Raw genomic sequence first — 27,745 nt, 5'->3', positions numbered from 1 at the left:
TGCTACCACCACTCTTAGCAAACAGCAAAGAAATATCCTCCAATAATTGTTTGTTTGAGTTCACCACAAATTCTTTGATTTGATTGAATCCTAAATCAATCTTCTCTTCAAGCGCTTTGTTATTTTCATTCACCTAATAGATATTAAATCATAACGAAAATATTAAAAAAATAACAGTTTTAAAATAAAAAGCCTAAAGTTTAGTTTGTGTATACTTTTACAAGCTCTTTTCTCAATTCTATGACTTCATTGGTCAAAATGTCTAGACCATGACTTGATCCTTTAGGCTCCAATTTCAAAATTTCAGCATGGTAATCACGAGTTTCAGGAAGCCTGAATTTGGATACTTCATCTTCACTGGCCACTATGTTCTCAAACTGAAAAACCAAATACACAAAATAACATTAGATATAGTAACTTGAGTTCAAATAAACAATGTAATAAAATGTATTAACTTTGTACAAATACCTTGTTTTTTGTAGGCATGAAGAGACATTTCTCAATATATTTTAACCATGGACTTTCTGCAATTGTCTTCCAATTCAAGATTCTTGGAATAGAATCAGCAACACGAATAGCTATATCTTCATCAACCTTTGAACAACACTCAAATATCCAAATTTGAAGAGCAAGAGGCAAGCCACCAATTCTATAGTACTTATGTGTTGACTTAAGCTCATGCCTCACAGAATCAGACAACTTTTTGTAGACATCTAAACCCCACGGATATGAATTGAATTTTCCACTTTCCACAAGGTAAAAATCTCTATTGCTAATTTGGTATTCGTTGTCCTCATATGAAAATAAAAAATCATTAATGAAGTATAGAACAGCCAATGAAACAGCCGAGTCATCATCTATGAATTTTTTAGCTAAAAACAGTGCACGTAGATGACTCTTTGGAACTGTGATTTTTTCCGGAAAATAACTACTCATCAAACTACATCTAGAATTGGGAACATTGATAGATGTGCCATCACCAACACAATTTAAGCCCGTAACTATCCCAAATTCTCTAAGACCAAAAAATAACTTTTTGTTATTTATTTCAATAGCAAACACATCATCCGGTGTGTGTTTTAACTCTCTATTTATAAGACAATGAATAAGTTGTAGTTGTGTGCTCGATTTTGGAAGGTCAAGAAAGTACCCAAAACATGTATTCCTAAACATCTCAAGTTGTTTATCAGATAAAGATAGTTTGATTTGTTCAATGACACTATGATTAGTGTAACATGACCACCTACTCGAAATATACACAACATCAGGATGTTTCCAGAATTTACGATCCTGCATATGCATGAAACATGAATTAAAAATGTGTTACTACATACTAAAGATGAATAAAAAATGAATTAAAGTTGAATTAAAGTTGAATTAAAGTTCAACTAAAGTTGAATTAAAAATGAATTAAAGTTGAATGAAAGTTGAATTAAAGATAATTTCACATACTACATCTAAAAAACAAGCAGCAATCAACATACAACCCATTGCTAAACAACAAATAACTAAGAAGTACTAGCACATACCGGATATCTACTCTCTGGTAGAATGACACTTTTGGGTAAACGATTTCGTGTTTTTCCATCATTCACCGGCCTTTTCTTCTCCAATCCATCTTTATTTTTCAAACTTTTTGACTGAAATTGAGGAGGTAAATCCTCAAAATCATCATCACTGTCAACGATTTTCTTTGATGTAGATGCCAAAGTAACACATATTTTTTTTGATTTCTTCATTGTTTTAACCTCTTTAACTCGTTTTTTACCTTTCTTTTGCTTCTTGTTTTCTTCCTCATTGCTCTTCTCCTCATTGTTCTTCTCCTCATTGTTCTTCTCTCCCGAAATTTGTGATATACCCAAACTAAAACTTGGAATTTCATCCATAGAATTAGAAGACGAAACTTGAAGCTTCTTTCGATTTCTTCGATAAACTTTTGGATTCGAAGCCATCACTAGACGCGGACTTCTTCTAAGACCTTCTTCCATTAAGATTCGTACAGAAAAATGGAGAAAAAAAACAAGCAGAAACCCTAATTTTTGACGAGGAGAAGGAGAAAGAAAAAAAAAGAGCGAGAAAGGATATGAACGATAATATGTTTTACTTTGTTTAAAATTTGTATAAAAAAGGAATAAATGGGTTTTAAATTGTTTTAAGTTAATATAGCTAAAAGTTGACAAAAATGGTAATAAATAAAAAGTGTACTTAAAATTGGTAATTATAAAATAAAAGGTCTTTGTTTATGTAATTTTTCCAACTATAAATAGATGATGGTCCAACCAAAAAAAGCCTAACAAATCAAGCATTAGTAACTATATAACACAAAACTGTAAAAAGATGATGGTCCAACCAACAAAAGCCTAACAAATCTAGTACCAACAACCCATATATAATTAACGGAAAACCTCAACTCGAGTACTACTCATTCTATCACGTTCAAACTAGTACTAGTAACTACATAAGTATGATGGTTAACCAACGAAAGCGTAACAAATCTAGTACTAGTAACTATATATAACTAACAAAACTATAAAACCTCAACACGAGTACTCGTTCTATCAGCGTCCAAACTAGTACTAATAACTAAATATAAGTAACGAAACTATAAAAAGATGATGGTCCAACCAACAAAAGCCTAATAAATCTAGTACCAACAACTCATATAACTAACGGAAAACCTCAACTCGAGTACTACTCATTCTCACGTTCAAACTAGTACTAGTAACTACATAAGTATGATGGTTAACCAACGAAAGCGTAACAAATTTAGTACTAGTAACTATATATAACTAACGAAACTATAAAACCTCAACACGAGTACTCGTTCTATCAGCGTTCAAACTAGTACTAATAACTATATATAAGTAACGAAACTATAAAAAGATGATGGTCCAATCAACATGACAAATCTAGTACTAGCCAGCACTGGTTTTTGCGGGAGAGCGCCGCTCTGTTAAGTCAGCCCCAGGAGGTGTGCACACCCCATCTACTCCCACTCTTCGCCAATTCGAGGATTGGCACACAATCAGTATAATTACTGACTCAATAAATATACCAAGAAACTGGTATCACACGGGAGCCGCCGCTCTACTCCCACTCATCGCCAACTCCAAGGTTGGCATACAGTCGGTATAATTACTGACTCAATGAATACCAAGAAACCAACACACACTAAATTTGTCAAATTGAGTGTCCCATTCACTTTATTGCTCCCACTTGGGTTACAAGCTTAAATTACTAAGCTCAGCAATATGTGCTTTTTAGTTAACTTAATATAAAATGAATTAATTGGCCTTTTCCTATCGATGTGGGACAAAAGATAGTATTGTTCTCTATAGGAATAAAATAAAAACAAAGATTTGGTCATTTGGATCAACAATAATAGGAATTGAGTTAGTTTGCAAAAGAGGATTCTAAATTATTATTTTTTTCGTATTGTAATATTTGAGATTAGAGAATGAGTGAAAAACAGAGGTTTTTTTATGACAAGAATTAGATAAGATGTTATTTATAGCTAATATCTCAAGGAATTATAAGATTCGCAATAAAATCTAGTGATTGCTCATTATTGTTGCTGAGTAATGACTGATGAGAATCTCTATCGGACTCTTTTGCAACTCGTCTTGGCTAATATCGTTTACGCTATGAAAAGTAAGAGACGCGTATAGTTGTGAACATGGAAGTATGCTGAAAAGGGCTTCTCTTTCTAGTTCGAGAAGTTTTAAATAAAGTAAAATGGTTGATTCCTTATTTACATAATTTAACGAGGTCTTGTTATGACAGTGATAGTCTAATAAATAATATATTATTTATAGTTAATATCAAGTAACAAGATATGACTCATATTTATAGGATATTTTAGACTTATTCCCAAACATAAAAAAAATCAATTATGTCATTATATATATTTTAGTATAAACAAGGAATATTTTATAATACCAATTACACCAAACATAAAGGACAAATTATGTAATTTTCTTGAGGTACAATAGACATTAAAAAGAAAAATAATAGTACAAAAATTAAATAAGTCAAAAGGACATTTTCAAAGTAAGAAAATAGAGGGGGTGCATGTTGGGTGGGTGGGGGGAAGATTAGGTACAACCAAAGTCAAATTTACATCGAACATAAAGGTCAAAGGAACAATTATGTTATTTTTTCTATATTATTAGTAATTTATTTTAGGCTCCGATCAAATGAATTCGAGTTAGAAATTTTTCGAAAGAAACTTTTAAATATAACGACTCAAGAATGTTTTTGATGATACTAGAGTTAATTTAAATATATTATTTGTCGAAGAATCGTCATAATAAGTTAGACTAAGATAAAATCGAGAAAGGATAATCCGTAAAAGTGGAAATAAAGGCATATGCTCTTAGTTGTCGGGCTTCCCTAGCAACACCGATTTTGCTCTCGATTCAACTAGACTATATATCTGAACTGAATAGAATTTTAGTATCATATAATTAATATACGATAACGGTATTAAATGATTGAGGTTGACCTATTTCTCTTTTATTTGAAACAATTTCATTATCAAAACTTGAACTCGTAATTTTTAATTAAAGATTGACATATTTATTTTCACCACGACAATATTTTTTAAAGCCCCCTAAAAAAATAGCAAAAGCCAAATTAGTAAACAAAAAACCAAAAAGTTTTACTTTTTTTTATCACATTCTTTTTTTGCTATTTCTGTTCTGTGCATTTTTCTCAGTTTTTCTTGCCACTGGAAGTTACAGAAGTAGCATATTCTGTTGAGAGTTTTTGGAATATTCCGGCGACCTAGATAAGATTCCGGTGTAACTTTGTGATATCCGGCCAGGCGGCCACCATTTCAGATTCTAAGGAGTTTTATTAGAAACTGAAAATGGGGTCTCAGTAGAGTGTTGGATGAACAAAAGTAGCATATTCTGTTGAGAGTTCTTGAAATATTCCGGCGACCCAGATCAGAATCCGGCAAGATTTTTTGATATCCGGACACCATTTTAGATTCTGGGAGTTTTATTGGCAACTTTAAGTAGAGTGTTTGTGGGTGGAGTGGGGTGGGGTGTGGGGTGTGGGGTGTGGGGGGTCAAAGAAGGTTGTGGTTGTTTAAAAATCTAATCTTTTTGTTAAATTTTATGTGATTTCGGGCAAATGATGGTGAATGTATTGTGAAGATAGATTCCATGGGTTCTTGCCAGAGTGTTGAAGTAGGCAAAACAGGACAAAGACCAGAGAGTAAGACAGGTATTGGTTTTCTTTTTGCTACAGTGTTAGGATTGAAGATTAGTAGATAGTAGTGTGTTGTCTCGTTATCCGTCCATATTAGTAGGTGTAGTATTGCTCCTGTAGTTTCCTTGTAGTTCCATTTGTGTTAGTGTTACTATATGTTGGTTATTGTAGTTTGGTCATTGTGCTGTAGTTATTGTTCAGAATGCTTCATTATGCTTTCATTTTGGTTAGTTGTTTATTTGGAGCCAACGGTCTATTGGAAACAACCTCTCTATCTTGCGTACACTCTAGCCTCTCTAGATGCAACTTTGTGGAACTACACTCAATATGTTGTTGTCATCTTTTCATATAAATTTTGTGATTTGATAATAGAAAACTATTTTTGGGGGTCAATGACATATGGTACAGTTAATATCTTAATGTCAATCTGATGTGTGTTGCCTGTGATGTTGTTGAGTGAATTTTTAAAGTAAATTAGTGTTACTGGTGTTAGTAGTGCTAGCAATGGCACTATGATGAAGTCTTTTAATTGCGAAAGAAGGTAAGAGTTTGGCTCACTGAATGGATGAAATCGGCGAAATCTGCTATCATGGTTGATAGATAGTTGATTGAGTTACTTGGACTCCATTTTTTGCATTTTATTGAATGACTACTGATCTAATCTCGTCATCCTTCACTCTTGTGATAAAAACATTACTTTGCTTTGCTGTGGGAGAATCAAAAGTTATTTTGTTTTATATCATGATTCTTTTACTCGCAGTTGTCCATGGAGTTGGTTCGTATCCCACCAAGAGAAATCCTGTAAGTCAACCGAAGTTAAAAACACCTGAGGGACATGACTCTAGACGTAGAAGCAGCATTGTGGTAATACCTGAAACTGTTGAAGACCTGCAGCAGAATCCAGGGATTAGTGATCTTGATATCTTCAAGTATGAAGAGATGAAAATGGCTACGAAACACTTTCGACCGAAACAGGTTCTCGGAGAGGGTGGATTTGGTATCGTCTACAAAGGAGTTATTGATGAACATGTCAGGCCGGGATACAAGACTACTTATGTTGCCATTAAGGAGCTCGATCCAGAAGGTCTTCAGGGTGATAGAGAATGGCTGGTAGGTGCTATGGCTTCTTGTCTGGTTAACAACCTTATCGTTTACCTCCGGTTAGACTCAGGTTGTCATCGTTGTGGAGTTCAAACATGGCATTTTATCTTGAACAATGTCACTAGAATCTCTGCTTATTTGAAATTCTGTTACATGCCGATCGGTGTGTACAGTGTACTTGAAAGAGTCGCTGGCTTCTCTCTCTCCTTCTCTACCATCTTCCGCATCCAGCCAACCATGCCCCAGAAGCAAGTCAGAAAGGAAAGATGGCCAGAGAGAGAAGAAAGTGTACGCTTGTTAAGAACACACAACACCTGATATACGACCAAGATTCCTCATGCACACTTCATTTCATAGCTGGAACACAAGATTTCCTTGATTGTGATCTCGTCTTCCATTTTTATGTGATATAACATATAGGGCCACATTTTCAAATAATTTAAAGGTTTCAATCTTAAAATTATGTTGTCAAATGGAAAGTAATTTCACAATAATCTCAATATGAATTAATATCCAAGACTTGTGCTTCAAGGTTATACTTTCTGGATCAGATTCTGACCTGATTTGCCAGAATAAATTTTATTCAAACGATAAGTCGCTGCAAAAGTTTGCCATGAATATGTTAGGGAAGTTGCAAAACTTTGTTGCTCTTAATGGATATCTGTTTCTTATTTTTACTTCTTTCTTTGCAGGCAGAGATGAACTATTTGGGGCAGCTTCGACATCCAAATCTGGTGAAGCTGATCGGATATTGCTGTGAGGACCACCATAGACTACTAGTTTATGAGTATATGGAATCTGGCAGCCTGGAGAAACACCTCTTTCCAAGTGAGTACTCAATATCAATGGGAGTCCATGTTGGTAAAGGTGAAACTAATCTCGATTTGCGTAAAAGTGAACGAAACAAATACTCGCGGATTCACTTCCTACACGTCCAATATGGACTTATAATTCTAATCATTTTCTGCTGTTTGCATTAGTTCATATTATCATTGATTTTCTGCTTTTTGCATTATTTCACACTGTCATGTGAAGAGCAATTGCACATATCCAAGTTATGTCACAAACGATAATTAGAACATAAGAAGTTCAGCAAGTTGTTTCTTTTGTCCGAGCCTTCTTAAAAGAGATCATAATAGCTGGTTCTCTTTCTATGGGAATTAGCATTTTTCTATCTCATTGACGTCTGTACTTTAGGAATGTGTGCCACTCTAACATGGTCGAGGAGAATGAAAGTTGCTCTGGATGCCGCCAAAGGGCTTGCTTTTCTTCATGGAGCTGAAATGCCGGTAATATATAGGGACTTCAAGACCTCAAACATTTTGTTAGATGCGGTGAGATGTTGTTTTGCTTATGTATATTATTTCCCTTGAAGGTGCTCAATACTTTATATAATTATCATTATTATGTTAGAGTTCTTTGCTAGTTTCAATATCCGTCTTTGTTTGGATTTGGATCTGCAGGATTTTAATGCAAAGCTTTCTGACTTTGGACTTGCAAAAGATGGGCCAATGGGAGATCAGACTCACGTATCGACTCGTGTTATGGGTACTTATGGTTATGCCGCTCCAGAGTATGTCATGACTGGTGAGTCCAGCATCACCTTGTTGCCAAATATTACACTAGGTAGTTTTTACGTCTTGTACAGTGCTATCTTAATTAGACTCACTAAGAAGGATAGTCAAACGCGTTTTATACCACAATCATCTTCAACCTTGTCGAGCATATGCCTTTCTTTTGAAAATCCACATTTAGTTGTCCTTTACCTACGTATTCGCTATCTGTCTAATAACAAGAACTGCATACAAATGAAGTACCAAAAAAAAGGGGGATGTTTTCCATTATAAACTGAATACATTTTCTCTATCTTATTTCTGCAGCCAAATGCCTAACGCCCTTCGTATAATCCTCTTCATTTCTGCAAGTTAATTTCTAATATGGTCGCTCAACTAATACTAGTTATTATCTCATAAAGTCACCTGAAATCAAGAAGAAGTGACTTTATGATGACATAATAACCGTTAGTTGAGTGATCATCAAAAACTCAACCCTCATTTTTGTTTGTGGCTTGTGATTCTTCTGTTAATTTTGTCAAGTAATCACCGTTACTAAGACGTATAATTGGAACATTCAGGACATTTAACAGCCAGAAGTGATGTTTATGCTTATGGGGTTGTTTTGCTTGAGATGCTCATTGGAAGAAGAGCAATCGACAAGACTAGGCCTAGCCAGGAATACAACCTTGTAGAGTGGGCACGTCCGCTCCTGAATCATAACAAGAAGCTCTTTAAGATACTCGATCCTAGACTCAAAGGACAATACTCGTCTAAAACTGTCATAAAGGTTGCTATTCTTGCCTATCAGTGCCTCAGCCAAAACCCGAAAGGAAGGCCAGTTATGAGTCAAGTAGTTGAAATTCTTGAAGCCCTTCAAGTACCACAAAGCAAAGATTGAAATAGTTTGTATAAAATCTATCTACTTATTTGTGTTAAAGAATCTTGGAAGACATTATGTCCTGTATCTATGTTAGTTTCTTGTCCAGCTAGCGTTCATTGTTTTGCTACAGATGATACGTGAGGAATCTTATTATGACAGTTCTTCCTTTTAATGACCGGCGTATCTATTTCGGTTTCTTGTCTAGCTACCGTTCATAGTTTTGCTACAGATGGTACATGATGAATCTTGTTATGGCAGTTCTTCCTTCTAATGACCGGCCTATCTATTTTAGTTTCTTGTCCAGCTAGCATTCATTGTTTTGCTACAGATGATACATGAGGAATCTTGTTATGACAGTTCTTCCTTCTAATGACCGGCGTATCTATTTCGGTTTCTTGTCTAGCTAAAGTTCATAGTTTTGCTACAGATGGTACGTGAGGAATCTTGTTATGGCAGTTCTTCCTTCTAATGACCGGCCTATCTATTTTAGTTTCTTGTCTAGCTACTATTCATAGTTTTGTCACAGATGATACGCGAGGAATCTTGTTATGACAGTTCTTCCTTCTAATGATCGGCGTATCTACTTTAATTTCTTGTCTAGCTATTGTTCAGTTTTGCCACAGATAATACGTGAGGAATCTTATTGTTGCCGTTCTTCCTTCTAATGACCGACATATCTATAATTCTATCTCATTTTTGTGTAGAAGGGCAAAAAATTAAGAAATAATTCTAATGGATTGATGTAGAGCTTATCCATAAAAAAAAAAGTTTGATTGAATTTTATTATCTTTGAAAAATCAAATTATTGTATTTGGAAGTATCAAATAATACCCAATTTAATATCTTGGCACACTATAATAACATCAAAGATTATAATTGAACCTTAATAAACATTATCATAGCTAAGACAATTATTAACATGGATCGAAACATTTTTTTTAATATTATAATTTCTAACTATGCGTCATCGTCTCTTCATATTCTGACTCAAGACTTATCTTTAGATTTAAAATTTTCTAGCTTTTATTCTCGAACGACATATGTAGATTCACCCGTCTTCGTTTTCCCTAATAAGTACTGAATATCAAAAAATATTTAAAAAATTTAAAATTAAAACAATTATTAAAAAGAAAAGGTTAAAGAAAGGGATAGTGCAATTAAGAAGTGGTCACAAACCATGTATCAAATTTATGCATAATTAACTAATTATACTATGCGTGATAGTGTACTCATTGAAATTTTGTGGGACTCTAAAAGATGCGTTTAATTCGAGTTGAGACTCTACACATTGTGTTCTACTCAGATAAGAATTCTTGGAGGCTACTCAACCCTAAACCCTAGTTTATGCCTATATAAAGGGTACTAAATTCCCTTAAAAGTCATCTCGGAAATTTCATAAAGAGATCAAGATCTCGAATACTCTGCAATTGATGGTTTATTCATAAAGTGAGGTCAAAATCTATATCATTCTAGTTCGAGAAATACGCCAATAACGGCCCATAATTGTACACACAATCTACGCAATCTATCTTGATGAATAAAATTATGTTTCTTCATATTTTATTTGTATGGTATTGTTTATTTTCCATATGTTTAAAATTTGTTGCACACATATAGATAATTAGAAAAAAAGTTATTCAGGTATAAAATTACTACGACGTTAATTTGCCACTTTAAATTTACATTACTAAACAAGGAAATAGTCAGTATGTATATAATCGATATCCGTATAATTAATACCTATATAATTCTAACCGACTAAACAAAAAAAATCCCTAAATTATCAATACATGTGAGAAAAATTGATACCATTCGATCATATTAATTTAGAAAAATTAAAACGTCTCTTTCTGTGTCCAACTAACTTTTTACAATTTATTTTTCTTTAATGAAACAAGAAATTTTAGCTGATGATAAATATAGTACTATATTATATATTTTTTGGTGCTAAATCATTGATGGCCCCTTAAAACCTTGACTATGATGTTTGCCATGATTATTGTATGTCAAAGTTTGATTAAAAAAAAATCTTATAATATAAGTGTGACATCTAGGTTAAAAAAAAATTAAGATATTTAAGCTGAGACAAATATAATATTTAAACTGAAGTTATATATTAATTAGACTGAACACATACATGAAAATCTAGCTAGTTTTACATTTGAATTTAAATGATGAGTCAAAATTATAATCAAACATAACGCTTGCTTAACGAGCTTATTTAGATTAAATTTGCATATCCAGAGCAAATCGAGTAGTTGATGCTCTCACTAAGAAAGCATCATGAAACATGATATTATAATATTTGATCAATAAAATAAAAAGTCGAAATTTATTGATGGCTAACTAAATTGGCATCGATTTTCAGTTAAACGCTTTAATTATGATTTCTTCATCATTTTAAATAGCTCATGTCAGAATTCATTGTGTTATTTTTATACCTTTTTTATTTATATGACATAATGAGTATAATACACTTACTGACAACGTGCAAAAGACTTATTTAATAAAAAAAACATTCTTCTTTTTCTTAACCCCTTTTCAAGCTCAATTAAATAGATGAATAATTACAATAAAATGAAAAAGAACTCTTTAAAATTTTAAAAATAGATCCATTTCAAGATTTATTTTTCTCTCTTTTTTCAATTATTTAGAAAATGTCACATGTCATTGATTCATTGACTATTTTTTATTTTTATTCAAAATTCATTATTTATTCAAAACTTATACAGTCATTTAATTTATCACTTTACACACTATTTATGAGTGTAACATACACATATTACGTATTTTGGTTGATTTTAAATTCTTTTTTTTTTAAAATGACACAATAAACATCGACATAAAATTAGGAAGAATTTGCTAAATTCCATAGCATGTGGAATGCAATGAAAATAAGGTAGTTTTGTCTCCCTATAGCCCATAGATTTTCTTATTTTGGTTTGTTGAAAATGACCACACCTATACTTCAACTTACAATTGGTTCACTTTTTTTTTTTTAAGTTTCGATCTCGTATTCGATATTCACATTAAAATATAAATAATTTATACTTTTGTTATGTTAAGTCTATTTGAGAGAAATTAAGATTTTTTGTACACTCAAAATTTAATATCGAGACTCTTAATTAAGAAAGAATCAGCTCAATATTCGTATTAAAATTTAATTAGTTTAAATTTTTATCGCGTTGAGCCTATTCGATAGAAATGTTTCTCATCAAGATTTTCTTTTATACTCAAAATATAAAAAATTTAGTTTCGATCTCGTATTCGATATTCATATTAAAATTTAATTAATTTATACTTTTGTTATATTAAGTCTATTTGAGAGAAATCAAGATTTTATTGTATACTCAAAATTTAATATCGAGACTCTTAATTAAGAAAGAATCAGCTCAATATTCGTATTAAAATTTAATTAGTTTAAATTTTTATCGCATTGAGCCTATTCGATAGAAACGTTTCTCATCAAGATTTTCTTTTATACTCAAAATATAAAAAATTTAAATTCGATCTCGTATTCGATATTCATATTAAAATTTAATTAATTTATACTTTGTTATATTAAGTCTATTTGAGAGAAATCAAGATTTCATTATATACTCAATTAATATCGAGATTCTTAATTAAGAAAGAATCAGCTCAATATTCGTATTAAAATTTAATTAGTTTAAATTTTTATCGCGTTGAGCCTATTCGATAGAAACGTTTCTCATCAAGATTTTCTTTTATACTCAAAATATAAAAAATTTAAATTCGATCTCGTATTCGATATTCATATTAAAATTTAATTAATTTATACTTTTGTTACGTTAAGTCTATTTGAGAGAAATTAAGATTTTCTTGTATACTCAAAATTTAATTTCGAGACTTTAATTAAGAAAGAATCAGCTCAATATTCGTATTAAAATTTAATTAGTTTAAATTTTTATCGCGTTGAGCCTATTCGATAGAAACGTTCCTCATCAAGATTTTCTTTTATACTCAAAATATAAAAATTTTAGTTTCGATCTCGTATTTGATATTCATATTAAAATTTAATTAATTTATACTTTTGTTATATTAAGTCTATTTGAGAGAAATTAAGATTTTCTTGTATACTCAAAATTTAATATCGAGACTCTTAATTAAGAAATAATCAGCTCAATATTCGTATTAAAATTTAATTAGTTTAAATTTTTATCGCGTTGAGCCTATTCGATAGAAACGTTCCTCATCAAGATTTTCTTTTATACTCAAAATATAAAAATTTTAGTTTTAAGGAAGAATCAACTCAATATTTGTATTAAAATTTAATTAGTTTAGATTTTATCGCGTTGAGCCTATTTGAGAGAAATGTTTTTTATCATGATTTTTTTTTATACTCAAAATATAAAAATTTTAGTTTCGATCTCGTATTCGACATTCATATTAAAATTTGATTAATTTATGCTTTTGTTATATTAAGTCTATTTGAGAGAAATCAAGATTTCATTGTATACTCAATTTAATATCGAGACTCTTAATTAAGGAAGAATCAGTTCAATATTTGTACTAAAATTTCATTTGTTTAGATTCTTATCGCGTTGAGCCTATTTGAGAGAAACATTTTTATCAAGATTTTCTTTTATACTCAAAATATAAAAATCGAAATAATTTAATATGTTGCACCACCTTTGATAGTACAATTGGTTCACATAATTCACCTAATATATTTTTATTTTTATACATAAATGAAACTAAGGGTAACTAATTCATGAAATTCATTAACTCATATTTATTTAATATAGAGCTTGTAATATGATTTATGTGATCTAATAATATAAGTATTTTTTTACATTATCTTATCAAAATATTATAAAGTCCAGACAACGTATGCCGATAATTTAGCCAAAAATAATGTAACATTAGGACAATATGAATGAACACAAATTCGAAAATTAGGGCCACACTTTTTAAAAGAATATTCCACTTATTTGGCGAAATATATCGATAGCTTTTTAAATTTGTCAATAATTTTTATTTAGACATAACGATTTATATCAATTGTTCATGTAAAACAAACTTTTGACTCAAATTTGGAATCAAAATTAACTAAAACTTCAGTTATATACTCCCTCCGTCCGAAATTGTTTGTCATGTTACGCTTTTCAAAAGTCAAATTGACTAATTTTTAAAGTTAAATTAGATCACATTAATTTGATATTTTAAACAAAAAATTAGATATTCTAAAACTATATGAAAAATACTATAAATTGTGATTTTTTTTTCCATATTAATATGATGAAAAAATATATCTTAAAATGTTAGTCAAAGTTTTAATAGTTTGACTCTAAAAATAAAAACTATGACAAATAATATCGATCAGAGAAAATATAAGTTAACTACTTAAAAATATTGCATTTTTTATTTAAATATTTATGTGAAAGACGTTTTAAAATATGTAGTATTGAGTCAGAATAATTTTTTTTTCATATATCTAGATAATCATTCGAAAATATTTATATTTTAAGTATCTAACAAAATTTATTAGAGATAATTTATAAAACTATCAATGTATTTGGTCTATATTTTTTTAGATTCTTCTTTAAGTCAATTATCAAACCTAATTTGACTCCAACAAGAGAAAAAAAGTTGAATTTATTGCTCCCTCGATGGCTACTACCCATTAGGTTTTGATAGAGAGTAGATAAAAAAAAATAATTTGACTCTATAAATGAAAAGAAGAATCGTAGCGTAGAGTCGACATAAACAATCAATTATATTCCTGTGATTTCACAAGTAAAGTCTGAGAAGAATTATATATATATACACATATAAATTTTATCTTTCGACTAAAGAAAAAGTTATCATATGTGATAAATAAAGAGATAAGGCATAAATACCCTAAGCTGTTTACGTGACACGCTTCGTAATTCCACGTAATCGAGGCGCGTGGTAGATATTTGGATGTCACATAAGCTAAAAAGGTATATAAAATTACCAAAAAAATTGGTTCGGGGGAGGGGTAATAGAACCTTAATTTAGTTAAGGTGGGTCTCTGGAATTTCGATCAAAGTCTAAGAGTATACTTGTATATTTCCCATAAATAAACTACATTGCTAATTAATTAACGCGTGATTAATAACCTCCACGACCCCCTTCGGATCTCGATGTTCCATACATATGGAATAGAAGTTGGTCTTGAGTCTTACGAATGAAAAAAATCATAACAAAAGTATTTCGTGAATTTAAATTAATCAAGTCTCAAACAAAATACCGATGAGATATTAAAAAAATTACAATATACATAACATTATCCTAAAATAGCATTACGTGTCACAGCAGTACATCATTAGTTCAACTAATTGTCATTATTATATGTACATAAAATTAAAATAAAATTATTTGGGAATTAAGGGTCAAAAGATGAGCACAAAATATATAATTTGTTTATTATTTAATAGTAAAAAAAATGAATAAAGAAGTAGAAAAACTGGATAAAGTGTCTAGTTTTATTTAACAAAAATTGGGTCCACAAGATTAGTGTAAAACACAGAGGGAATAAAAGTGGTTTTGATTATTATTATTATTTTCTAAAGTGGTTTTAACTGAAAATTAATATAATTGAGATTATTATAAACCAGCAGCTGCCAATTGTAATAGGGATCAGAGTGAAGCTTATTTTTTTTTTTAACATTTGAATATTCATATGAAAAATCTGATTAAATATGAATTTATACATAAGAAAAAGTTTAACTTAATTTTTTTTGATAAAAATAAAAAATATTTATATTAATTATTTTTTTATACTAATTTATGTGAGGGAGGTTTGTTAGATACATAATTTAATTTTAAAAATTATAATCCTAGATATATAGTGATTTTTTGTTATATAAACCTGAATTTTATGTTTGTTTTGTGTATTAGAATGAAAAAAATAATGGAAAAACTACATGAATAAATACATTTAAAAATAATTACTAATTTTAGCGATACTTTTTGTTTATTATCATTTATAGCAATATTGTGATAAATCTGTAATATGTATTAAAAGTGAATTATGTATGCAATATATTTGAATTATAATAGTTTTTGAAATATATTATGTTTGTTTGGTAAAAAATTGTCACATTGTATTATAAGTGTATTAAAATGTGTGATAAATGTATTATCCATCATTAAAACTTGTATTATATTTGAATAATAAATTCATCCTTGTAATATGTATTAAACTTGTACTATAAATGAATTAAAAGTGGTCAAGTGAAAAAAAATGTTATTGCTATAAATGATAAATATTTTGTTATTATAGTATAGTTATGTAAGTTTTCCAAAAATGAAAGTCTCACTTTTGAGCAAGAAATACTAAATTTCTTTATATTTATCCCATTTTTTTTAATTTTATAATCATAATGTTCGAATTAATTTACATATTTCAATTAAAATATAAATAATAATGTATAAACCTATACATGGAGTACTTACAATTTATTGATCAAAATTTTAAAATTCACTTATTTTGAAGATGTTTTCTAGAAATTTTTAAAAATTAGGGATTGATGTTTGATTAACTTATCACTGAACAACAATTTAATCTTTGAATTATTTTTTAAAATAAATACTTTTGACTTTAAGAAAGCTTGATTTAACCACCTAATTATATAATCAAATTTCTTACCATTGTATCAAATAATGTTTGAATAGTTGAAAAAAAAATTAACCAGTCATTGACTGTTACACACTTTAACTTATCCAAATTAATAGTTAGATATTTCAATTTTGTAAAATACATATATAAACATTTCAATTTGTTTTTACTATCTTTAAATAATTTGATTTATAAAAGGAAAAAATGATAAATATATTTCGAATTATCATAAACGATATGTAGATATCTTTTGATATTGAATCACGTTGTCCAAAAATTAGAGTATATATATCCTTCACTCTTACTGAAGGATAAGTAGAAAAATCTTATTCGTTGATTCGATATTTAATAAATGTCGCATAGATGGATAAAACTATGTCATGTGTTTGTCCGTTAGTATATAGGTAGTTTTGAACGGTAGAGACACCAATATCCAAAAATAATGAGGGTATCTGTATACTATTTATGATATTCAAAGATATATTATCCTTTTTCCCTTAAAATAATGATCATTTAGACATTTACAAAATTTACGTGAGACAATAAAGATGAGTTAATATGTTTACATATGTATTTTAAAAGTTAACCTCGTTTAAATTGTCAACTGAGATCAAGTTAATAGGTTCAAACTAGATATTGATTTTTTTTTTCTTACTCACTAAACCAAAAGCCATCATTAGCATATAGTTTGTGATTAATTAAGATCCTTCACCTAATTAATTAACACTTGCCACAATTTCCACTTTTTTGGCTATAAAAAGGTGTCCTCTAGCTTTGCTTTCTTCACCATTCACAAGCAAAACTCTTTCATTTGCTTCTTTCATTCATACACTCATTTCAACATTTTCTCCATTTTTTCTTTTTTCATTTCTTTCCTCTCAAAGGTAAAGCTACAATTTTTTTTTTTTATGTACTAGTTAATTTCCACATGCAAAAATAGTCATTTTTTTTGGGGTGTTTGGTTCAAATTTAGTTCAAAGTTTTGATCTTGGGGAAAAATGTTGATCTTATCTTTAAAGGGTGTTAAAGATCTTGAATTTTTCTTACAAAAATTTCCATTTTTAGTTGAGCTCATTTACTCAAAAACCCAGAAAAAAGAAGTTATTTTTTGATATTTTAGCTAAAGATTCCAACTTTTTTAGTAGTAGAAAGTGATTAAGAACAAACAAGAAGTAATCTTTCTTGAAAAAGTTTTGTTCTTGATCACCCCCAAGAGGTGTAAAGTGTTAAAGAGGACATTTTTGTGTTTTTTTTTTTTTTTGAATTTGTAGAAAGTGATCAAGAACAAAGTAGAAGTAATCTTTCTTGAAAAAGTTTTGTTCTTGAATCTTGATCATGATCATAATCACCCCAAGAGGTGTAAAGATTACATTTTGAGGTTTGTTTTTGTGTTCACATAGTTTTTGTCACCTTTGTCTCAAAACTGTTTTTGTTCTGTTCTGTTCTCATTTGTTTGTGGGGGTGGGGGTGGGGGGTGGGGTGGTCTTGTTTGTTTGTGTCAAAATTCTTAGTTTTTAAGTATACCTTCATTTTAAGACAAATCTATCTTCATGACATAGCTGAAGTAGTTCCTGTTTGCTTTAGTCATCAATTCTTGTTCTTTTTCATAGTACATTTGCTATTTTTCTAATGAAAAACTTACTTGGGGTTTTCTTAAAGATCTTGTTTTGTTTAGTTTTAACTAAGATTTGATGTTTTGGTTAAATCAAGATTGAGAAATGTAGTCCATTTTGTAACAGAAAGTTTACTGTAGATTCTTGTTGTGGGGTCTTCATTGAGTTATTTTTATACATATATATTTTGTAGTTTAGTCTTTGTTGTAGTCTTGGTTGTAACGCATAGGCGTTGTGCTTTTGCCACAAACGTATTTGAGTAAGAAATGTAACTAATGTCATCCTCTTTGGTTGGTTTTGGTTTTATTAGTACTATAGTATTATACTCAGTAGCGGAGCCAGAATTTTTAGTTAGTGAATTTTGGGTCTAGATTCCGGATACATTAAAAAAAGAAAACACCCTTTAGACGGATTACAGTAGAAGGTTCGTAGGTAGTAGAGTGTTAAGAGTGTTGTATCACTATACTAGTAGTGACTAGTCGTAGTATTACTCATGTAGTTTCTACATGTTCAGAATGCTTTGTTATGTATTTTTTCATGGCTCCTTTCACTGTCTTTATTTCTTTTTTGAACTGTTTTCCTTGAGCCGAGGGTCTACCGGAAGCAACCTCTTTACCTTCAAGGTAGAGGTAAGGTTTGTGGACATTCTACCCTCCCCGACTTCACTTTGTGAGATTACACGGGGTATGTTGTTGGGTCCGCCCTTGACTATATTAGGTGAAAGGTATGAAACTTTGAAGTGGTAACATTGTGGATGTTGAAAATTTAAGTGATTCAGTGTAGTTTGTTCTTCAATTTTTCAGTGGTTGTACTAATGTAATGCTATATAAAATTTTGTTTGGTATTCGGATAAGCTGAGGTGGGCTCTTCTACTAACTGCACCAGTGTATGTTTTGGTTGTTTACAGTTGGACTTTGTCTGAGGATTTCCCATCTGCTGAATCAACTACAATGGCTGAACGTGTTCTGACTCGTGTTCATAGCCTTCGTGAACGTGTTGATGCAACTTTAGCTGCTCACCGCAATGAGATACTGCTGTTTCTTTCAAGGTATTAGCCTAAAAAATGTATGGAATGTGAAAAAATGCGAGGTGATTCTTTCCGTATGTCTAAGTGTTGATGTGTAGAGTTTTTCGATATTTGTGCTAGTTGGAGATAGTAGCTACGGTAAAATAGTCTAGGCGAATGCAAGCTGACCTGGACACGACAGTTACTAGGAGAAAAGATTAAGTTGGTTTGGATACGTATGTGATGTATTTATACTGGTTTTGGTTATTACAGGATCGAAAGCCACGGAAAAGGGATCTTGAAACCTCACGAGCTTTTGGCTGAGTTCGATGCAATTCGCCAAGATGACAAAGACAAACTGAATGAACATGCGTTCGAAGAACTCCTGAAATCCACTCAGGTAATTCGGGTTTGTCTATATGTGTCACCAAAAGATCATATATGTATCATTTTTGAGTTTGTATATGAATGCTGCTATTATATGTTATATACTAGGAAGCGATTGTTCTGCCCCCTTGGGTTGCACTTGCTATTCGTTTGAGGCCTGGTGTCTGGGAATACGTCCGTGTGAACGTCAATGCACTAGTTGTTGAGGAGCTGTCCGTCCCTGAGTATTTGCAATTCAAGGAAGAACTTGTCGACGGAGCGTACGTTTTAGACTTTTATGTGCTACAAGAATAGGCTACGAATTCATAGTTCAATGTTAAGTGTGTGCTTTTCCCTGATGCAGCTCAAATGGAAATTTCGTTCTCGAGTTGGATTTCGAGCCTTTCACTGCATCCTTTCCTAAACCAACCCTCACCAAATCTATTGGAAATGGAGTTGAATTCCTCAATAGGCACCTCTCTGCCAAAATGTTCCATGACAAGGAAAGCATGGCCCCGCTTCTCGAATTTCTCCGCGCTCACCATTATAAGGGCAAGGTAATTTGTTAGTCCCATTCATTGATAGGTTTAATTTGTGCATGTTACTTTACGTATTAGAATTATTAGAATAGTCAGTCAGAGGCGGATACAAAATTTGAATTTTATGGGTTCCTGTAACGATTCCGAGTTAACATAAACTAATAATTGGCTTCGACGCTAAATATTTAGATACTTTGTGAGCTCTAAGTACAAATACAGCAACTAAATTGTGGACCGTATGACTGATGAATATGTTCTAAACGATTGCTTTTATGATTTCCTGTTCACAGACAATGATGCTGAATGATAGGATACATAATTCCAATACTCTTCAAAATGTCTTAAGGAAGGCAGAGGAATACCTCATTATGCTTCCCCCAGAAACTCCATTTTTCGAATTCGAACACAAGTTCCAAGAAATCGGATTGGAGAAGGGATGGGGGGACACGGCGGAGCGTGTGCTAGAGATGGTGTGCATGCTTCTTGATCTCCTTGAGGCACCTGACTCATGTACTCTTGAGAAGTTCTTGGGGAGAATTCCGATGGTCTTCAATGTGGTTATCCTTTCCCCGCATGGATATTTTGCTCAAGAAAATGTTTTGGGTTATCCCGACACCGGTGGCCAGGTGCATTATCTAAAATCATCATTGCAAATTTTGTTTCGAATGCTTGTTTCCGTAAATGCTAATGTCCTTCACCCCTTGTTGTGTAGGTTGTCTACATATTAGATCAAGTTCCCGCTTTGGAGCGTGAAATGTTTAAGCGCATAAAGGAGCAAGGACTTGATATCATCCCCCGTATTCTTATTGTTAGTATTTCCTGTACTTGTATACTCCGAGGAGTGAGGATTATAGCTAATTTCTCTTCATTTTAATTATCGGTCCTGCTGTTATTCTCAGGTTACTCGGCTGCTGCCCGATGCAGTTGGAACAACTTGTGGTCAGAGGCTTGAGAAGGTGTATGGAACAGAACACTCACATATTCTTAGGGTCCCCTTTAGGACTGAGAAGGGTATCGTTCGCAAATGGATCTCTCGCTTTGAAGTGTGGCCATACATGGAGACATTCATTGAGGTGACAAAAGCTTCATTGTATTTGTCTAGCTTCCGATACGTATTTCAGAACAATTTGCTAAGTATTAACACTTCGGCTTTTCATACTTCAGGATGTTGCAAAAGAAATTTCTGCAGAACTGCAGGCCAAGCCAGATTTGATAATCGGAAACTACAGTGAGGGCAATCTTGCTGCTTCTTTGCTAGCTCACAAGTTAGGCGTAACGCAGGTCTATGGGCGTTTTTCACCTCTTATATATCTGATTGCATTTCCATTAGTTTGAAGTTAAGAGTACTAAACTATTTTCCTTTTCATTGTGTTATTTGCCTTCTGCAGTGCACAATCGCTCATGCATTGGAGAAAACAAAGTATCCAGATTCCGATATCTACTGGAAAAAATTTGATGAAAAATACCATTTCTCGTCCCAGTTTACCGCGGATCTCATTGCAATGAATCACACTGATTTCATCATCACCAGCACCTTCCAGGAGATAGCAGGAAGGTATAAACACCAATTTACTTTCATTGAAGTAACTTCATAATCTTTTTTCCCGCGCTTAATCCTTGTCGATTTTTCCAGCAAGGACACTGTAGGACAATATGAGAGCCATATGGCATTTACAATGCCTGGATTGTACAGAGTTGTTCATGGCATTAATGTGTTCGACCCCAAGTTCAACATCGTCTCACCTGGAGCTGATATTAACCTCTACTTCCCGTACTCCGAAACGGAAAAGAGACTTACAGCATTTCACCCTGAAATTGATGAGCTGCTGTATAGTGACGTTGAGAATGACGAACATCTGTAAGTTTCTACATTAGTGGTACATTCTATGTTACTTATTTATACGGCAGAAGCGTATTCAAGATTTAAATTCTATGGGTTCCATCATGTATGGTTTTTAGCATTGAACCTATTACATTTTTAAAATAATGAGTTCATATAGACTACTTTTTGCATATTAGTGAATTTTTATACATATATTATGCTCCACGGGTGTCGTAACGTTGGATCAGGTCCTCGTAGACTAGCTTGTGCTAAACAGGTTGTGCTTTCTTGCAGGTGTGTGCTCAAGGACAGGACTAAGCCAATTTTATTCACAATGGCAAGGTTGGATCGTGTGAAGAATTTAACCGGACTTGTTGAGTGGTACGCCAAGAATCCACGACTAAGGGGATTGGTTAACCTGGTCGTAGTTGGCGGAGATCGAAGGAAGGAATCCAAAGATTTGGAAGAGCAGGCAGAGATGAAGAAGATGTATGAGCTAATAGAGACTCATAAGTTGAATGGCCAATTCAGATGGATTTCTTCCCAGATGAACCGAGTGAGGAATGGTGAGCTCTACCGATACATTGCTGACACTAAGGGAGCTTTTGTGCAGCCTGCATTCTACGAGGCTTTTGGTCTGACTGTTGTCGAAGCAATGACTTGTGGTCTGCCAACATTTGCAACTAATCACGGTGGTCCAGCTGAAATCATCGTTCATGGAAAATCCGGTTTCCATATTGATCCATATCACGGTGAGCAAGCTGCTGATCTGCTAGCTGATTTCTTTGAGAAATGCAAGAAAGAGCCTTCACATTGGGAAACCATTTCGACGGGTGGTCTGAAGCGCATCCAAGAGAAGTAAGCAACTTTTTCTCAGCACTAAATCGGAATTTCAGGCATAGTTGATTGATATCTTATCGCGTTTTTTTTACTGCTATACAGGTACACCTGGCAAATCTACTCCGAAAGGCTATTGACCCTGGCTGCTGTTTATGGGTTCTGGAAACATGTTTCTAAGCTTGATCGTCTAGAAATCCGTCGCTACCTTGAAATGTTTTACGCTCTCAAGTACCGTAAGATGGTGAGTTTCGTGTTTTACGATACAGTTACATTCTCTTAGAGAGAGTCATTTAGTGTTGGAAATTCCTAATGAAGCTTTGGTTTTTCCTTTTAGGCTGAAGCTGTTCCATTGGCTGCTGAGTGAATGAAGGTGTGCCTGTTTTTCTTTGAATAAAAATGAAGTCTTTGACAAGTAGAGGCTTCTGTCTAGTGTTTCATTTCCATTTAGTATGCACCCCCCACCCCACCCCACCCCTTTGCTTTATGTTGGTACTTTCATTTGGTCATGTCAATGTAGGTTGGAGAATTTGAGCTGTTAGTAGTATGAATAAGAGATCAAAATTTCAATCTATAAGTTATCAAGAAACATTGTTTTGGTTTGCCTGTTGTCACTTTCTATGAGTCATTCATTATAGTCACAATCTATGTTTGCTCAGATTCTTCAAAAATGTCGATGGTTGCGTGATGAATACTCCAAATAGTGTATTTTGGAGAATTTGACGCGGATGTGACAACAATTTTGAAGAGTCAGGAGCAATATAGGTCACAAAACATACATACCTGTGTGATCTTACAAGTGAGTTTCGAAAGAGTACAGTGTATAGAGACCTTATAGGATCTTGTATGAGGTAGAGACGTTATTTTCGATACTTGACTCAAGAAAAGCAATGACATTATTAGTTTGCATATATTTTCTAAAAAGAGAATGCAATAATACATATGTAGACTAATCACGCTCTACAACAATATTTCACTATAACGATTAAAAAATTTTGGTATCAATTTTTCAAGTTATGTTACACTATACGTTATCTATAACAGTATTTCACTCGAGGAATCAAGATGATATCCAGACAAACGATGTCGTTATGGAGAAAAGGAAAAAAAAAAAGGTTAAAGAACAGAGTTTGCATTTTCAAAGTAGAGAACAGAGATTGCAGAAAAGATACATGCATGTAACACAAATGTAACAAAACATCAGATGTTTAACAACTTTTTCAGAGAAAAATAATGTAAACATTTGACATAATCAAACTAAGATACAAAAAAAATGACTTGACAAAATTATGGAACATGTGAACTTTATCTTAATGTAGAACATAAAGACAAATATTTTCTCAATTCCAAGTGAGTTGGACTCTGCTATATGAATTCTTTGTTTTATCTAAACTCGTCATATTTCATTATATTTAAGTGAATATTCATCATGAATTGATTAGCTTTACGCTTATTGTCAATTTATTTTAACCCTCGTCATTTATTTGGATTTGAAATCCGCAATTGAACACTCTCAATCCCTACCGGATATAGTCACTTTATTTCAATATCCTTAAATTCATCGTGAATTGACTAGCTTTCCACTTGTTGACAATCCTATTGCCACTTTCATCCTTTATTTGAAATTTTGAAATCGATAGAGTGAACGTTCTCAATCCCAAGCGAGTGAAGTCTGACATATGAACTAAACTTACATAATTTCATCTTGAAATCTTAATTTTATTCTTAATTACATAATTTTACAACTACGAAAAATGTTATTGCACATTTCCAAAAACACAAATTCAAAAGTGCTTTAATCTTAAATTACGTGTCAAGTCAAACACATTGATACAAAATAGAACAGTGGAATAGAAAAGATGAATCAAATATGGGTCATAGGTCCATCCATTGGGCCTAACCCAAACAATTGGGCTTATATACACAGTGATTGGATTTGGATAATTAGTCCATTATTATGCTCGAAACCAAATTAAATCAACCGATCTCAAATAAATATTTACTCGCACTCAATATTTACGTCAAATTATATAAATCTACTATACTAATTGTTTTGGATGTCTATTTTAGTAGTCACTTTCCTTGTCCTTTTGGAGTCAAGGACACTCAATTTTCGCCAGCCCGAGTTATAGGGATGGACAAGAACAATCCCAAAAAATGTTCAAACGTGTAATAAGACGTCATATAAGATATAAAATTATCACGTAGGATAAATATATTTATTTTTGTTCAATTTATGAATTCAGATGAACCCGTAGCTTATTTCATTGGATAGGTCCATGTACATAAGATTTTGGGGGGCTACAAGGACATTGAATTGAGTACATTTTTTTGCTATGTGTAGAGTGTGGGTTTGATTTGACTTACAAAGAATGTTTCTAAGATTGTGAATCCATGTGTTGCTCACATGGCTATTCTTGAGTACTACCATGTGTGTCATCTTCAAGGTTTGAGAATCTTGACCAAGAAAATAAACATGTAAATTAATATTCGATTGGAATCAGTGTTTCTATATATTTTCCGTTGAGAAGATGTTTTGTTAAAGCAAGAGATGTCATGAACGATGAAAGATTATAAAAAAATTTTTGGACATATAATGATATCAGATGATCCATACTAGACATAAATGACTTCATTCTATTTTAGGGAAAAAATATGACTCAACTTCTCAACTAGAGTTTACGGTGAGACTTGTTGACACAATGCATGTGTTTGAAACATAGGAACTTGAAGTTGTATGATTAGTTGTTTCCGAATAAAAAAAAAATTATCGCTAATTTTATTTAATGATAATTTTTCGAAGTATATTTTTTAAATTAGTGAGTAATATTTTAGCATAGAGAGGTTTCCCCTTCTAATAAAATCAGATAAAAAATCAAATCAAAAGTTCCAAATTAAAAAAGACATCTTTTACTCCTATTTATTTTTTTTAAAAAAATCCAAATAATTAGCCAATTATGATAAGCTTTTCCTTTTTTTTTTTTTCTTTTTCTTCCTTTTTGGTATTTTATTTATTAATTCAATATTATTAAAAACTATCAATGGCAGAGCCTTAGATAGGACAGATTCTTCAAGGAATTAATACATTTCATCCAATAATATAATGCATATGCTCTTGAGGACCCTTCTAAAAGTTAAAATAAAAATTAAAAAAAAAAAGCACATAAAATATCAACAATATAATATAATCCAACAAAAGTTATTTGGAGGGAAAAAGAGAACCCTTCAATATTTTTGTATTTAGGTCATGGATAAAATACTTTTCAATTATTGATACGTGTGATTAAAAGGTCACAAGTTCAAGCGATAAAAATAATATTTTGAATACGTAAAGATTTAATGTAATCTAGCGAGTAACGCATATAGCAAACTTAGTGTATCAGATTGACTTTTTATTATCGAAGATAGTATTTTTGATTTCTTCGTTATAAATAAAATTTAATTTTAATCTTTTTTATGCATGATATTATGATTCAACATATTTAATTTTTAATTAATTGAAATACGTGTTTTTGATTCCTTTAGATAGGAAATATGTTATATTTAGCATATTTTTAAATGTATATTAATCTCACGTATGAAGCAATGAAACAACTTAATTAACATAACACAAGGATAATTAATCACATTGTGGAACGATTAATAATTCTGAAAATTTTAGAAATATTCACAACCAAAAATTCACATTTCAAATACTTCTAGTAATTGACGATCAAATATGCATATTAAAAAAATCACAATGAATAAAATTAAAATTTACAATATGCAAGGACCAAATGTACTATACTTAACAAAAATTATGAATTAAATGTTCAAATTTCTATAAATTAAGATAAGCAAAACAAATTTTTTTTTACTATATTAAAAGGAACCTTATAAAACAAGAGATCAATCTTGAAAAATGGGATTTTTTATTATATATTAAGATTAAAAATATTTGCCATGTTTAAGTTCATCTAACCTTTTACCTACAAGTAATCATTACTTCTTTTTATTTTTATCCTAAAACTTTAACTTTGCTTTCATTTTCAATAATTTTAGTGTTCTTCACTATATATCAATCAGTTTTTTAAAAGACTCTTCTGGGACTCGCCTCGGGGCTCGTCTTGGGGCGGAACTCTAGCAAAACGCCTGAAGACTCAAGTGTGAGACTTAATTCTACAAGACTTACGCCTTAAGCGCCCGACTGTACGCCCACGCTCAACGCCCAACACTCGTGACTCGCCTAACAGATCTTACACAAATTATGTGTTGAATCTATAATTAACATTGTTGACCCTCATAATTCTTGAATAAATAAATGATACATAACTTTTTAATCTATAAATACAAAAAGATTGAGAGTAACTCAAACAACAAATGTAGTATCACATATTTACTATTTGGTAATACTATGAAGGTAATTATATATTATGTAACATTTCTCTTAAAAATATGTAGCGAAATTTTACTTTTCGCTTATCATTGGTCTTCATGGTTTTGTCATACGTCTCAAAATTATCATATTTTATTTAACTATTTGAAAGTAATTTTATTTTTATTCATGAAAGAGTGATGTTTATATTTCTCAAATAGTAATTATAATACTTCTTTTATTTTTTATAGATTATCAATACTTATCTCAAATAAAAATCATAATATAATTTCTATATATTATATGTTTTTCATAAAAAATTATTTGTAAAATCATTGAAAGAAATTTAATTAGTAGTAAAACTATAAAATTGAATATGCATGAGACTACGCCCCGTAGCTTCATTAAACTTACGCTCCGTGTTTCAACACTTACGCTTCGCTCCGTACTGTATAAAACGCTTTACCTCACACTCCGTCTTTTAAAACACTGATTATCAATCTCTTTACATTGAACTAATTCAATGAGTTATATTAAGAACTTAAATGGAAATATAATATAATATGAACTATTGGGCGTATTTCATATGTAACTTTCCTTATTCCTACAAAAAGTCATACATACATTGCACAAAGATGAAAATAAATAAATCATGCTTTTTCTGTCTCAGTTTACGTGATAGACTTTATATCTATAGTTAATTTTAAAAATAAAATATATTTCTATAATTATTTATAATTCAACTTTTAAAAATGTTAATTTTATCCTTAATAAGATGATTTATAGATGTACAGAAATATATATGATTATAAATTTTAAATATCAATCTTCCTTTCTTAATTATCACG

At 31.4% G+C, this 27,745-nt stretch overlaps 3 protein-coding genes across 4 annotated transcripts; 2 read left to right on the top strand and 1 right to left on the bottom strand.

Annotated features, from left to right (window-relative positions):
- Window positions 1-200: 200 nt before the first annotated feature.
- LOC107005921 lies at window positions 201-2,086 on the bottom strand. Its single transcript, XM_027913851.1, has 3 exons — window positions 1,530-2,086; window positions 469-1,290; window positions 201-377 (listed from the first exon to the last, which is right to left on the bottom strand). The coding sequence occupies exons 1-3, from the start codon at window positions 1,986-1,988 to the stop codon at window positions 201-203; spliced, it is 1,458 nt and encodes a 485-aa protein (XP_027769652.1). The 5' UTR covers window positions 1,989-2,086.
- Window positions 2,087-5,062: 2,976 nt separating this feature from the next.
- Window positions 5,063-8,958, top strand: LOC107005368 (probable serine/threonine-protein kinase PBL17). Its single transcript, XM_015203946.2, has 6 exons — window positions 5,063-5,232; window positions 5,978-6,327; window positions 7,011-7,146; window positions 7,516-7,652; window positions 7,782-7,905; window positions 8,453-8,958. Exons 1-6 carry the CDS (start codon window positions 5,172-5,174, stop codon window positions 8,770-8,772), a joined length of 1,128 nt encoding a protein of 375 aa, XP_015059432.1. The 5' UTR covers window positions 5,063-5,171; the 3' UTR covers window positions 8,773-8,958.
- Window positions 8,959-17,139: 8,181 nt separating this feature from the next.
- LOC107005525 (sucrose synthase) lies at window positions 17,140-23,454 on the top strand. Of its 2 annotated transcripts, none has more exons than XM_015204139.2 (14): window positions 17,140-17,244; window positions 18,881-19,021; window positions 19,253-19,379; window positions 19,475-19,626; window positions 19,710-19,902; window positions 20,175-20,510; window positions 20,597-20,692; window positions 20,784-20,957; window positions 21,049-21,165; window positions 21,273-21,439; window positions 21,518-21,742; window positions 22,001-22,564; window positions 22,649-22,787; window positions 22,881-23,454. In XM_015204139.2, exons 2-14 carry the CDS (start codon window positions 18,924-18,926, stop codon window positions 22,908-22,910), a joined length of 2,418 nt encoding a protein of 805 aa, XP_015059625.1. In that variant the 5' UTR covers window positions 17,140-17,244; window positions 18,881-18,923; the 3' UTR covers window positions 22,911-23,454. The 2 variants fall into 2 exon arrangements, with proteins under 2 accessions (XP_015059625.1, XP_027769064.1); XM_027913263.1 differs by lacking the exon at window positions 17,140-17,244 and adding an exon at window positions 17,627-17,738.
- Window positions 23,455-27,745: the final 4,291 nt, after the last annotated feature.

The sequence above is a fragment of the Solanum pennellii genome, chromosome 12 (assembly GCF_001406875.1).
Source record: "Solanum pennellii chromosome 12, SPENNV200".
NCBI classification, from domain to species: Eukaryota; Viridiplantae; Streptophyta; class Magnoliopsida; order Solanales; family Solanaceae; genus Solanum; species Solanum pennellii.
The sequence above is the reverse complement of the archived record's forward strand: the minus strand, read 5'-3'. Positions and strand labels throughout refer to the sequence as shown.